This window comes from Gadus morhua, chromosome 14, assembly GCF_902167405.1.
Source record: "Gadus morhua chromosome 14, gadMor3.0, whole genome shotgun sequence".
In the NCBI taxonomy this organism is placed as follows: Eukaryota; Metazoa; Chordata; class Actinopteri; order Gadiformes; family Gadidae; genus Gadus; species Gadus morhua.
This window is the reverse complement of record NC_044061.1, coordinates 9,378,169-9,392,537: the sequence shown is the minus strand read 5'-3', so window position 1 is coordinate 9,392,537 and position 14,369 is coordinate 9,378,169. Positions and strand designations below refer to the sequence as shown.

Here is a 14,369-nt window from a genome sequence, read left to right as displayed (position 1 = left end):
ACTACCCGAAGACCGACATAGTCGGAAAACTACCCGAAGACAGATCGGAACAAAATATTGAAAAAGGCTGAGCCCCCTTTAATGCCGCGTTTACACCATCAAAACTCTTGCGCAACATTTGCTTGCCCCGAAATACCTCGCGGGTGGGCACTGTTGTTTATTTTTTATCCCTCTGTCGCACGGAAGTGACGATTCCTTCGACCAATCAACGGACGGCAGTGTGTAGCTCCACCTTTCAGCTCCACGGCTTGGTTCCACAACGGAGGAGTACTGAAAATAGAAACGTCTCAACGCCCTTATTTTGGGAACACTGCCCAACTTTTGAAAATGGGAACGCCAATCTAGGCGGACTATGCCGAACCGAGCCGCTCCGCTCGATGTTAACGAGGCTCTATTTTCAGTACTCCTCCTCTGGGGTACCAAGAAGTGGAGCTGAAAGGTGGAGCTACACACTCCCGTTCGTTGATTGGTCGAAAGAATCGTAACTTCCGGGCAACTGTGGATTAAATCCAACACACACAGCACCCGACCCGTGAGGTATCTCTGCACAACGGAAATGTCTCGCAAAGGTATGGTTTGGACGAACCGGGAGGTGGAAACGTTCCTCTGCATCTTAGGGGAGGAAGACGTTCAGAGGGATCTGGATGGAGCAGCGAGGAATGAGAAGGTCTTCCAGCTGGTATCTCAGAAATTGTTGGACGCAGGCTTCGAGAAGAACACTGAGCAGTGTCGCCAGAAATCCAAGAAGCTCCGGGCCGACTATCGGAAGGCTAAAGACCACAACAACCAGAATGGCGACTACAGGAAGATGTGGAAGTGGTTTAACATGATGGACGCTATCTACGGACACCGACTGCAGAGTAACAGAGATCGACACGGCGAACTCCATGCTGGAATCCAAGTTACAACCTATCGGCAAGTCCCAACAGTCCAACATCATAAATTGTTCACTTTCCATATTGATTATGAATTGTGATGTTAAAAAATATATAGTTGTTGTAAGTAATAATTATTATTGAGGCAGAATACTTCAAAACTGCCATAATTAAACATTTGCTACACATAGCCTGGTACTACCAGACTCGTACTTGCATGCACAGAGAGTAGTAGCCTACTGAAGGGATGTGAAAATTGAGCGGAACTTAAAGGGGACCTATTATGCTTTTTCGACCTTTATGACCTATAAACGTTGTTATAATGATTGATAGTCATGTTTAACCATACACAAAAAACGATTTAGATTTTCGGAAAACTCTTCCTCTCATCTGGGCGCTTTCAGCCTTTTGTCAACGCTCGGTTTCGTCCTTCTCCGCCCCCTCGCCCCCCTCCTGCCAACCCAACTCCGTTGTGATTGGTTACCTTCCTTGAAGCGCGCGCGCGGGCAGTTTGACCAGGCATATGGGGGCGCGGCAGGAGTACATCTACGTAGATGTTTTTCCGGAAATGTGAACAACTGAATCGCAAACGTTGTCCTTTAGCGCTCTGCACAGCCACCCCAGACTGTGAGCAGGGAATGCGTCGAAATGCATGTACGTCATTATTTGACACTTTAGTATGGTTAAACATGACTCTCAATCATTATAATAACGTTTATAGTTCATAAAAGTTGAAAAAGCATAGTAGGTCCCCTTTAAGTACTTAGCCGGGCGGAGCCAGGTACCACACACAGACGTTTCAGATAGCCTACAGTTAGTGCACTACAGTACACTTATGACGAGCCGTTTTAACTTTGAATAAGTCACTCACTAGTCAGACTGGTCATTACAAATATATACGTTAAAATTCTTATTTTAGATAGTAATTCCAGATATCAACAGCTTTGATTATACTATTCAAAACTTAATAGAAGCTATCTCTAAATCCTTAAAAAGTAAACTTCCCACACATTTTTTATACATTTCCCTTATTTGTGATTCATTATTCACAATTATATCTAAAGTGACATATTATGCCACCAGATCTGAGTGTGATTAGCCTTTACAAGCCGTTTTGAAACTCTGCCTTTTCTGACATCACAATTGGGCATGTCCACCTAGATCTGTGCTGGACAGAATAGTCTACCAGCCTACCAAGTGGACTGTTGCAAACGTTGCTCATCTATCCTTCGCACATCTAGGTGGACACGCCCACTTGTAATGTCAGACGAGGCTGATTTTCAAAACGGCTAATCACACAAGGTGACATAATATGTCACCTTTAAGATATTTGGCATTAATCCTAGTAAAAATTGTATTCCTATAAATGGTTATTTGAGATATTCGGTAATTCAATTATTATATGGAATGGACTGTATAACATACTTTTATGGGTACTGCAATACACAATTTAAACGCTCTGTGATAATGCCTAAGAGGATATCTGAATTTCCCCTCTGTCCTGACGAGTCTCATAGGGGGTCAGGTCTCTCTTGCGAGCGCGTCCCAATTAAATGAATTACGTCACGAATCACGATATACTAATGTGCATTTAGTAACGTCAGTCGCTGTGGCAGAAACAAGAGTTCACCCAGAGAGCCTCCTGTAGATTCACACTTTAGGCACATTGTAGATACAGAAGGTTTAGAATGAGCGTTGTTTAGTAGTGCTCGAGTAAACTCTAGTATTCTAATTTGAACAAAGATGAATTTCTGGAGTTTATGGAGCAACTGTGAAACTTTAATGACTACTCTGCCAAGTTTTCACTTGTTTATTGAAATACTGAGATATTTTCCCCATGTTTCTAAAGAATCTGTTTTTTCCCCCACAGCCACCCCTCAGCTCAACTCGCCAGCTGAAGGATCAAGGCGTGCGATGAGGGCTGCCTATCAGGCCCCAAGCCTCTCCACTCGATTAAAGGAGCCCAATCCCGAGGAGCTCTTTCTTCTGAGTCTTGCCCCCATGCTCCAGTCCCTCGAACCCGAGAAGCTTTCAGAGGCGAAAATACAAATTATGTCTGTTATTCACCGAGCACAATTTAATTAAAACTATTTCAGACTTTCTCACAAGTTCCTTTTCACGCCCCACAACTATTTCATTAACTACATTTGTCCTCTTTTGACAAATGTATAAGCACTATTCACCTGTTTTCACACAAACTGCAGATTTGAGAAACCCTAAGACAAATATAAAGCAGAGAATCCTGTTTTATTTGTAAACATCCATTACATATTCAGGACTCTAGTCATTACAACTAAACACAATTTGCACAGTCCTCAAGATGTAAACAATATCAAGCTTGACTGTTCAACCATCTGATGCATAAAAGGGCCACAGGGGAGTTGACCCATTTGAAAAAAGGGATAGCAATGAGGGCTAGAAGAAGAGGGAGTGTGAATGAGAGGTGTTAGACGAGGAAAAGTGTAAGGGGATTCGCCTATGTACTGGATCGTCCCGTATTGAACCATAAATTGTGCACACTGAATCAATACGGTGCCATTGTTCCCTTGTTGATTGGAAGGTAAATCCTTCCAATTTACACAAGAAATCAGTCTTCCTTTCATCTATTGGGATTTACAAAGGGGAGAAAAGGAAACGGATGGGGATTTACCAGCACACACGGTTAAAACAAGAATAATACATTGAGGACCCATGAAAGATACAATCCCCAAAATGACTGAGACATCCTTGAAAATAACAAATCTTGAGTGACATTATTTATGAAAACACGCAACGTTTTTGTACGGGCAGAGGCATACTTCAAACAGACTGTGTTCACAGAGGTAAGTTTACACAAGGCCGTTCTGACTTCAACCATCGCTCTGAATGTCTAAATAATAACCTCCTAGGTTAGACCGCCCATCAGTCTATGAAGGTATTATTGTAGTAAAAGTCTTTAACACCTGTAACTGCAGATTTTGAATGCGTACACTAAAGTCATAGTAAATTTGAAGTAAATAAGTCTGTTACAGGTGCATAAATCTTTTTGCTACAATCATTGCAGCACAGTTGGTGCAAAACACATTCGCACACCCGTGTTTCATAATTTGAGAACATGCCCAAAATGTATGAAGGTATTATTGTAGCAAAAGTCTTTAGCACCTGTAACTGCAGATTTTGAATGCGTACACTAAAGTCACAGTAAATTTGAAGTCGTCAACATTTATTTTGCATGTGTACTCTAAAGTCAGAAATGTGTAACCGTACATTTGAAGTCGTAAATATTTTTTCTACCATTGGAAACACAAAATAAGGTCTACGAGTACGCAAGTCTGTGTTTCAGGTGCACAAATACTTTTGCTACAATCATTGCAGCGCAGCTGGTGCAAAACACATTCGCACACCCGTGTTTCATAATCTGAGAACATGCCCAAAATGTGTGCGTTCGTAAACCCAAATGTGAACTAATGCATCAGAAGTTGCACATCTGTGAAAAATTTCCTCACAAATAAAATGATAAAGAACGCTATGTTGATTCACCATTTTAATGAGCGAGCACAAGTCATAATAATAATACATTTAATTTAGAGGCGCCTTTCAAGACACCCAAGGTCACCTTACAGAGCATATAGTCATCATAAAAGTGATTTGTTTTTTACAAGTCCATCGTTACAACTGCTCGATCTGCTCCTGCAAGTCTCTCTTTATTCTGGGTGGAAATAGTAACATAGTTACGCCATTAAAAGTGTTTATGGAAACTTATTTAACTTATTAACATATACCTAAGTGTTGACTGATTTGTGCCAAGGTGTTTACCTAAAATGTGTTTTCAAAGTGATCCTTAAATGCCTGTCCACTCGGTACCACACGGCCAAATTCCTTGTCATGTTGATCGCCATCATCATCATCATCATCATCGTCGTCGTCTGGCTGTGGAACGTTCCTCCGCTTGCAGAGGTTGTGTAGAATGGCACATAGTGATTACTGTGCTTGCCCTCTCTGGGGTGAGGCGTATTTCGCCGTGGAGGACATGAAACCGAAGTTTCATCTGCCCAATTCCTCTCTCCACAACATTAAAGTATAACATAAGTGATTACGCAGATTACGCTTAGTCCTATGCGTAAAACACATCGTATTGGCTCTTTGATGCCTTTTATTTGTTGAATCCATATTTATTATTGTTTACTGATTTTTTATTGTTTACTGATCCATATATGCTAGAGCACACAAACATACACGTCCGGTTGTGGATTGAGGTAGGGTGTCTAGAGCCACGGTGTCTAGAGCCGCGTCTTGCATGGCACTGTCACCCAGCAAGTGACACCTGGTACATCTCAAAAAGCTGCCTCAGACCGCACACCATTAAAATGCACGAATCATGGGTAGCTGAAGCTCCAGGCCACTTTGCATCAACATCCAGTAGGCTATGTTAAAATTTGCATCAGAAACAACCTGCGTGATGGAATGCACTTTCTTCCTATTGACGAACACGTCCTCGTCTTTTTGATGGCGCAATTATTTTTATGTGCGTCCCGTCAATAGCACCGACCACACCGGGCATACCTGCAAGTGCCATGAAGTTGGCTTTGATCCTGTGTAATTGTTGAATGTCCAAAGGAAAGTTTATGGCACGGCTGACTGATGGTTGCGACATTTTTAAATCGTCGGCATTGCAAAGTTGCATTTCCCCTGTTCTGTTGCTAAATAACGTAGTGTGGCCAAACATTTTATTTCGGGACTAATCGGATTATTCCTGTTAGTCGGGGATGTTAATGCATCGCGCACTACTCCACAACAAGTTTAATACCCTAACATTTCGTCTCGCAGGCATTTTACGATTCTTTGTGAATAGGTCTTACTGAGTTAGGAGTCCTCTTGAGGACTTTTAAGCTCTCCTAGACTTAGGTGCTACTTTTAGGCCTAAAATACTTTTTGAATTGCTCTAGTGAAAAAAGTTAGGAGTCCTAAATTTAAGAGTGACACGCCCATTATTAGTAGGAGTTACTCCTAAATTCGCCAGTTAGGACCTACTTTTAGCCCAGCATTTCAATGCTGTTTCTTTCAAGGAATGAGCATGTTAAAACATATCCTGTGATAACTGTTTTGCAAAAAATGTAGTTTATTATTGAAAGCAGGCCAGGGCATTTAGCCAGGCATGTATAAGCACTGATGAGAGGGGCACATTTCCATATCCCTCAATCTGCCTTTCCAATTGAACCATATATAATAAACAGAGGGCAAACACATATGCACCCGATGATTAAGCCTCAGCACTGCCCTCCAGTGTACACTTTTATAGTGTAATAGTCAGAAGGGCGTTCCACTTCCAGAACACAAAATAAAAAAATTCAATCCTGCATGTTATTTCTTTGTAAACATTTATGCAAGCTGACACAAGGGTCACCTAAGGGACTTATTTTGGTATGGTTTAGTTGAGTTCCAAATATTTTTTACTTTCTTTTTTTAGACTTCAACTAAACCTATTTCATGCCAGTTTTTCTCCGGTAAACATATGATGCAATGGGCATGAGGTCCATTTGGCAGAAGGTCAATGGCATGTTCATCCAAATGAGACTCGGTAATCTACGGTAATCAAATGATATCAGAAGGGGAGGAAACGGACGTCTCCGGAGCCTGGACTCAAGCTAAATCCATCTTCTCGTTCTTGTACTCATTTGGGTCTACAATATCATCGTTTAGGAGTCAACCTCTATTTCACGGAGAACTGGATGCCATGTTTGTGGAGGCGGTCGATCAGCGTAGTCTTGCCGAAAGCTGCTCCGGGAGTGTAGACTCCTCCCCTGGAAACGGGTGGGAAGTGAAAGAAACAAGGGGGACAACAGGTGTGCAGAGCAATTATTAGACAGAGACAGACACTGATAAGGGACCAGCAGGGCTAATGGAAAATTATTCAAAGGTTGGTTATAGTGTTGATGTTAGTGTGTGAATGTGTACAGTATGTGCATGCAAAGGTGTGTGTGCACAGACGTACGTCCTGGGCAGAACATTGGGTTCATTGAGGATGGTGAGCGCCGCCTGCACCATGGCGATGGGGGTAGCTACATACACAGCCTCTGGATTGGAGAGCAAGCATCAAGTCAGTTCAATTAAGTCAAAGACACTTCTCTACATTGGTAATGTGGGATTTTGAGCTTCATTTGACCCTTCAAAATTTATATAGTCGACGCATGAAAGTAGTTACCGGGCCCCTGGACCAGAGTACGAATCTTGCCATCAGGTTTTCCCTGGGAAGGGTCTTTTCCCTCGGTGTATCCTTCTCCATAGAAGGCAAACTGGAAGGATGCGTCCTTAATCTGAAACACGGCATACAAGCTGCAAATCAGCCAAGAGAACACTATGTTCCAATGATTGACGGAAGATAGGCAGTTAGTTCTTAGCCTTTGTGCAAAGTTAAACTATTTCAGGGCCTCTACATGACATTCCTTCCTGCCGTTGGCGTTCTACATACCTGACTTTTGGTTGGTCCGGCCTTTGTGAATAAACCAAAGGAGAAGAATTCTGGGTACTGGGGAAGAAATGTGACAGAATAATGAATTCCATGTCGGTGGATTATTGTGGTGTTTCAAGCCAAATATTGTTTTTCCATTCCATGCATCTCACTACCTTGATGAGTAGGTTGCATCCAAAGTTGAACTTCGTCAGCAACATGAACATCATGCCAGCAACCAGCATCTTGATGATGTTACCCACTCCTCCTACTCCTACATATGCACCATACTGGACCTAAGGAGGAGGTTCTTTAGTGCTTTAAGAGGCAGAACAGCAGAGAAAACCAAACACTTACTTTAGCTGCATCGCTAATAGCTAATAGATTAACATTACATCTTAGAATTATATGTTGATCATGCTGAGTTCTTCCAAGAAAGTGTTCCAATCCAGGATAGCTTTTATGACACTTTATTTGTTAAAGTATTTCGGTATGGTAACTACAGAGCAAAAGGAGGTGGAAGCGTGTTGAGCACGTGCTGAGCGTCTCCCAGCTGATAAAAAACATTAACCCTATGTATACTAGCAGCGAGAAGATTCTGACGAGCTTCAGCTCGATGTTGACTATTATGGTAGGATCCACATGGCCTGTGTGAAGTGGGCGGAGCCGGTGTGACGTATTACCCTCGGTTTCCTCACTTGTCTGTGGTGCTGCCTTCTGTGGATGGAGCAGCTATTGCAGCCTTCAGTAAGGTCCTGCTCCCCTTGTGGCTATGTGTAGTATTTACGGCTTATATGTTTGGTCCTACTTCCTAGGGGCTATGTGTGGGTAGCTTAGGTTCTTAAAATACGTAACAATCAGATCAACATGTATGCAAACAGATGGAAGATTGCTGCTCCCATTCACATATACCGGTATATAATTTAAATAAATAATACCAATTAGAAACAATTTGATGGTATGAGTTACAATGAATAAAATACAGTAGTATACATGCCTACAGGGCCTATGAGAGAGGAAAGAGGGACTCACGGGCGACTCTTGCTGCTCCTCGGCCAGAAAGCGCTGCGTTCTCTTCACTACAGACGGGTCTGTGACCATGAAGGGCACCGCATACTGCTGCACTTCATTGCTGTAGAACAGGGCGCTCCTGCACAACAGTCACCCACAAAGACTACATATTACAATCAAAATAACGGTCAAAACAAGCTTTAAAAGCTGGGAGGGAAATGTAGGGGTCACCAGCGAAGAACAGTTACTAGTAAGGAAACGCTAACAGATCAGTGAGTGAGACATCCACTGACATTACCGTCGTTTAATCTTAGCCCCAACTACAGGAAGTGGCTGGTATTTGAACTTCCTCCTGAGGCTGCGGAGACTGGCGCCGTTAGCAGCAGCATAGATGGCCGACTGCCATGTACCGTCGTGGACGCTGGCGCCCTGGCACAGGCAAAATTGTTTGGATCATTTACATTTTTCATATGCTATTTACTGTTTTTGCTCTAGCCATGCATCTGTGGAGTTTATTCACATAGGTTTAGGCAAGGTCGTCAAATCCTGGGGTGCTGCCTCAGACTGTGTTTGTGATGAAGGCATACATAATCGGATCTGACAAGAGCTTAAAAACAGGACAGGAAGATGATGGTTGGAAGAGAACCGACTTAACATCGGACATTAAGAGGTTCTTGTGGTGGGGGTCTCGGGGAATCTGGTTATCATACCTCTGGTCCTGCACTGGCCGTGAGGAAGCTTTCAACTGCTGTCAGTGTACCTGTAGATACAGACACAGATCAGAACCACACCAGACCCTTCAGGATAGGATCTGGCACACACAAGGCAACACAGAGACATAGATAAATAAACTCTGCATTTTGTAGTATTCAAGGGTTTATGATCCATTTGGAGAAAAACAATTAAAAAGTATAACAAACATCGACTATGTCTATGAGGCATCCAACACACATTTCTGTGACTCAAAGAAAGACAGGGGTTGGTCAGTAGGTCAGTGTTTGCATTTCTCAGTGATCAACATAGAAGGCTGGTACGTTGGTGGCTTCTCAGTGTGTAGTTGTCATCAAAGTGTATATGGATATGTGTGTGTGTTTTGGGGTCTATGAACATGTTCATACCCCTGAACTGGTCCCTGGTATAGAGGACTCCCATGTCAGCAGGGATGGAGTCAAAGCCACAGCTTCCTACGATGTACACTCCCTTCTTAGCTGCCTCGCTGTGGTAGTTCAGTTGCATGCCCTCTAGAAACTACGGGGAGACAGAAAGAATGTTCAACCTTAAAACAGTACAGTAATACGTCTTGTTTGATGCAATCATTCTGTTTCTTCGGATGGCAGTAAGGATTTTCCTGAACACATAACTAACTCAGGGGAGCTAAAATAGACGGATGTACCTTCCCTTTAAATACATACAACCTTGTTGTCGTAAGCAGACGTTGTTGTAAGACATGCTGTTCCTCGATAGCCTTGGACCATCCCGATATGGGGAGGACACATTAAGTTTCTCTCTGCGGATCACTCTGGCCTCGAGCACATTGAAAGCTTTTACCAAATATTAAAAAAATCATAAGAGTGCCTCGGGACAGTGTTTCAGTTCATGACGATCAAGAAGCGATGACGAATAATAGCAGCACTAAAGGAAAGTGTACTGTCCAGATTTCTGTTAACCGCTATTCATTCTGTTAGCGTTTAACAGAAATCTGCAGGGTAGGCTTTTTTCTGAGAGGAGGATAGGTTTTTACTTCGTGGCCAAGGAACAAGATGAAAGAAAATGTGCACGCTGCATGATGAGAAATTAAGTTAATGCAGGTATGGTATACTGATCCTACTCATGGAAGGGAAAAACCTACCAAAAAGCTGTCACCATAGTAGCACTCTAGTGACCATCTACAATAGTCAGGATTTAACTACTTCATAAATACAGATTTAATCAAGAATCTGAATATTATGACAAGAATGTCACTGCAGATGGTTACCTGAGGCTCCCCAGAGATGTCAAGGCAATGGGCTCCATTCTCTACACAGGCCTTGACTACCGGTTCACCATAGAACCTGTACTGCACACAAAATCATAAAAGCACAGATAAGAGCACGCATAACACATACTGTTGTTACAAGCCCATAGAATGCATTTTTGTTGTGACACATTTGGTTGTAACAGTGTGTTACAACATTTTTGTCGTAATTACCTTTCACCCACTATGATGGAGTCATTACTGTTACCCTGTGTGCACAAGCTAGGAGCTAATCCAACACCTGTCCGGAAGCGTTAGTAGGTGCAGTCCAAGGCAAATCCCTTATCTTATTCCACCAGAACAAGTGTTGTGAAAGACAAGGCAAAAATTTCATGTTGATTTAAACCATGAAACCTTTGACAATATTCAGCTATTGAAACCAACAAAATGTAGTCGCAGTGGGTAAATGCACTATAGATATTTCAGAAAAGAGCACCCAAAGAGCTTAAGTACATTGCATCGTCCTTTCCATTGTGACATTCTGAACACAATAAGACTTGTCATCTCGGTTTTGAATGAAGGCTTCAGTGAATGAGAGAATGATAGGAAGAGAGAATGGAACAAAAAGATCTCATGGCTACGAAACGACAAGAGCTGAGGTGAGGTGAATTTGCTTCCAAGAGGTGTTTTGCATGCATAGAAATTAATGTCTGGATGTGAATGCACACATGTCTGAGTGAAGCAGGAAAAAGTTATTTACATTCAGGGTTTGAATGTCGTCACCCTCTTAAAGTAATGGCCTAAGTCACCTTTTTGCCAAAATGATTTTCTTGCCTAAATCAGCTCTCTGTGATGCTAGCCACCTCTGGTAAAATCCCCAACATCCTCAGTTGAACAGATCATGTGATCCTACCCGTTTAGTGTAATGGCCTATGTCAAGAGTGTGAATTAGGCCAATTTATTTTGCCTAAGTCACTAGACAAGAGTGACTTAGGCAATTTTATGAGCGTTTCAAGATGGCGGCCACTTCCAAAAAAAAGAAAGTCTACCAAGCTAGTGAAGTTATTGCCATGATGCAGGACTCGTTCCATACAAATGTTTGTGGCATAGGCCTACCCTTCCTCATGGTCTGTTACAGTAGTGGGAAAAAAAAGAGTGAGGCAAGTTTTGCCTCACTTATTCCAGAATTAATTCGGCCCAAGTCAGGTTCAAAATTTAGTAAATCACAAAGGCATGTTCATAAATTGGCCTAAGTCATCTTATCCTCTTATGTTACACAATAGACTGACATCATTATTTGTATATCAATAGTAATCTATTGTCATAACCTTTGTGTTTGAAATGATTCATAAATATCATATACTCTATATATGGTTCAGTTTTTTCTGTTTTCTGAACAACTTGAAAATATGACTTAGGCCATTACTTTAAGAGGGTGACGATGTGCACAGTCAAATACTTACAGGCCCCACACAGTTGAGGACAATCACAGCCTGTTTGCACATTGCTGCTAATGAGTCTGGTTCTTTTACATCTGATACAATGATGTCTACTGTCCTCAGCTCTGGTTTACCTAAACCACAGAAAGAAAACTGTATACTTGAAGGAAACATGGAGAATGCAAAGCACATTTTGACTGATGTAAATGTGGGTATATATATATATATATATATATATTAAAAAATCCTTTCGTTTTTGATGTCATCGACATATTTCCAAGAAGCATATAGCCCGTGGTTTATAATAAGGTAATATCTGGTCATCTTAGCAAGATAAGCCTTATCAACCTTGACTTGTGAACGTTAATGTTACAGACCTGTCAAGTATTACTATTTTATTTGGTTAAGCTCAACCATCAAGTTGTTGCATAAAACACTGACTAGATAACAGTCCAAGTGTCTATTAACCAATACAATACGAATAAAGTACGTACTCAGTGCGCCGGCCGCCTGCTCCAGAACTTTCTCCAGTTTCGCCTTGCTTCTGCCGGCGACAGCCCATCTCAGGGTCCCACTCGGACCCTCCGAGACCGTTCGTGCCACCTCCTCGACCACATACTGACCAGTAAAACCAGAACCTCCGAAAATAATGATATGGTAGGGCCTGCTCGACGATGTTTCAACACTTGCCATCGTGTTAGAAAGCTTGCTAATCAGTCAGGGACTTGCACGTTAAGCTCTACAGACCTACTGATCAACGTTCAAGAAGGGGGTGACAGTTGCTGCCTTTATAGGACTCTGGTGCTACGGAAGCGCTAACACGGACACTTGTACAAAACAATGGGTTGTTTCTGACTCTTTTTGAGTGACCCCAGACATTCATGTAAAGGTGATTGGCATCCTGCCCTTGCGTAATCAGCGTGGAATGCTTCTGAAGATGGTGTATGCTCTATTTGAACGACTTCCCGTCTACAGATATGGTCGAGTTGAGCTCAACCTCTTCATTAGCGAAAAGGAGTATATGGTGAGATATGTGTGCCAATGTGTACACTATAATGAATTGAAAGCTGTTTCACAGTTGCTGTTAAATTTAGGTAACATTGGCTTTTATCATACTATGTGGGTTTTTTTTGACCAATGCTCAGATCAGTTAACTTTACGAAACTGTGTTTCGTAACTATTTTCAGAAACTGGTCTCCCGACCTGGTGACATGATGAACTACAGAGCCTTCGGTGTCCTCTGGCAGATGGCCTGTGATATAACACTACTGCACAAGGTATTGAACAATGATGACATGGAGGGGAGAAATGTGTGTTTTTGTGTCTGTGCAAAACTCATTAGGAGCAGCAGAAATTTTAGCACGCGTGCCATTGGCTTAATGTCAGCTGATGAATTTACTTTTAAATGGGATGACCTCTTCTGTGTTTATGCAGGAACCCTGGCATTCGTTTGTGTCTTCCAAACAGTGTCACACAGTTCAAAAGGGCAAGGTAAGATGATCAACCTATTACTTACACATTGATAATGCTGACCCAGCATATTACGTGACTTTCATGGGTAGTGGTAGTGGTGGTGGTGGTGGTATCGAGCAAATATACAGGTTATGTTCCTATACTTGGATATATGTGAAATAGATGGTTGTCAACCTCCTAAATCTCTGTATGTCGATATTTCTTGTCCACCCAGATTCCCAATGATCATTTGTGCCTGGTACGCCTGCAGCCAAGAGCTGATCTTTTCTCATCCTGGCTTTCTCCGTCCAACGCTGGAACGTTATTAATGATGGTCAAACAATGTCTAGCCAAAAGGAAGGTCAAACTCGTAGATAGACTCAAGTAAGTAGCATTAACAAGCACTTCATGTGCTGCATATACATGTAGCAGGTCATTTTCCTTGATTACATTGTTTCCTTGAAAATCTGAAAGTATGGCAAAAATATTAATGATATTAATGCTATGTGTTAGGATAATAGATTGGAGAAAATGTAATTAAGAAGAACATAGGTCTTGGTTTACGGTAGTGGAACATGTATTGTTGTTGCAATAAATTGCTAATACATCCTCCTTCTTCTGCACCCCCTCAGTCTGTGGTCTCCAGACAGCGGTAGCAAGCTTCTAGAGGAAATGGGCCTGCCTGAGGACATTCTGACTGGGAATGTGTTTCCAGAGGAGTACCTGAGACTGTTCCAGCTGATGGAAAAGAGTCAGGAGTTCACCCAGAGCTGGCTCTACGATGAGATCCTGGAGAACACACAGAGAGAGGGATGGGCATAGAACATTTTTATATTTCTATGACAAAATCACATGCAATATATAAATATTCAGAATATTATTGTAAAGTTGTGAAACAACGTGAATAATTTATACGGTTAGCTGAGATGGCCTAATTTATATAGTATACGTTTTAAAAAATATTTAAAAAAATAATAATGTGGATAAAATATGCTTTTGATATAAAAACTTTAAATGCTCAAATGGAGACAAAAAGCAAATCATGTAAATCTTGTAAATAAATTGACATGCTTGCTGGGTATGATGCAAATAAAGGTAAATGTCAAATTTTGTGTTTGTTTTATATGATCCTCGGTTATAGCTCATTTAGAGAACCTTCTATTCATGCATCAAGGGTGAACTCAAATCAATGCCATATTTTCCCGGTGGAT

The 14,369-nt window shown here is 41.8% G+C and overlaps 3 protein-coding genes across 4 annotated transcripts; 2 read left to right on the top strand and 1 right to left on the bottom strand.

Moving 5' to 3' along the window:
• The first annotated feature begins 206 nt into the window (after positions 1–206).
• Positions 207–2,983, top strand: LOC115559011 (zinc finger protein with KRAB and SCAN domains 2). Its single transcript, XM_030377603.1, has 2 exons — positions 207–915; positions 2,746–2,983. The coding sequence occupies exons 1-2, from the start codon at positions 557–559 to the stop codon at positions 2,771–2,773; spliced, it is 387 nt and encodes a 128-aa protein (XP_030233463.1). The 5' UTR covers positions 207–556; the 3' UTR covers positions 2,774–2,983.
• Positions 2,984–5,949: 2,966 nt separating this feature from the next.
• Positions 5,950–12,661, bottom strand: LOC115558842 (saccharopine dehydrogenase-like oxidoreductase). Its single transcript, XM_030377350.1, has 12 exons — positions 12,201–12,661; positions 11,731–11,840; positions 10,289–10,369; positions 9,432–9,561; positions 9,024–9,073; positions 8,612–8,742; positions 8,335–8,452; positions 7,479–7,598; positions 7,324–7,380; positions 7,057–7,168; positions 6,847–6,928; positions 5,950–6,655 (listed from the first exon to the last, which is right to left on the bottom strand). The coding sequence occupies exons 1-12, from the start codon at positions 12,397–12,399 to the stop codon at positions 6,565–6,567; spliced, it is 1,281 nt and encodes a 426-aa protein (XP_030233210.1). The 5' UTR covers positions 12,400–12,661; the 3' UTR covers positions 5,950–6,564.
• On the top strand, positions 12,466–14,122 carry LOC115558843 (dimethyladenosine transferase 2, mitochondrial-like). 2 transcript variants are annotated; one of them, XM_030377351.1, is made up of 5 exons: positions 12,466–12,730; positions 12,894–12,983; positions 13,141–13,197; positions 13,394–13,542; positions 13,791–14,122. In XM_030377351.1, the coding sequence occupies exons 1-5, from the start codon at positions 12,632–12,634 to the stop codon at positions 13,978–13,980; spliced, it is 585 nt and encodes a 194-aa protein (XP_030233211.1). In that variant the 5' UTR covers positions 12,466–12,631; the 3' UTR covers positions 13,981–14,122. The 2 variants fall into 2 exon arrangements, with proteins under 2 accessions (XP_030233211.1, XP_030233213.1); XM_030377353.1 differs by lacking the exon at positions 12,466–12,730 and adding an exon at positions 12,782–12,800 and having other exon boundaries at positions 13,791–14,016.
• The last annotated feature ends 247 nt before the right edge of the window (positions 14,123–14,369 follow it).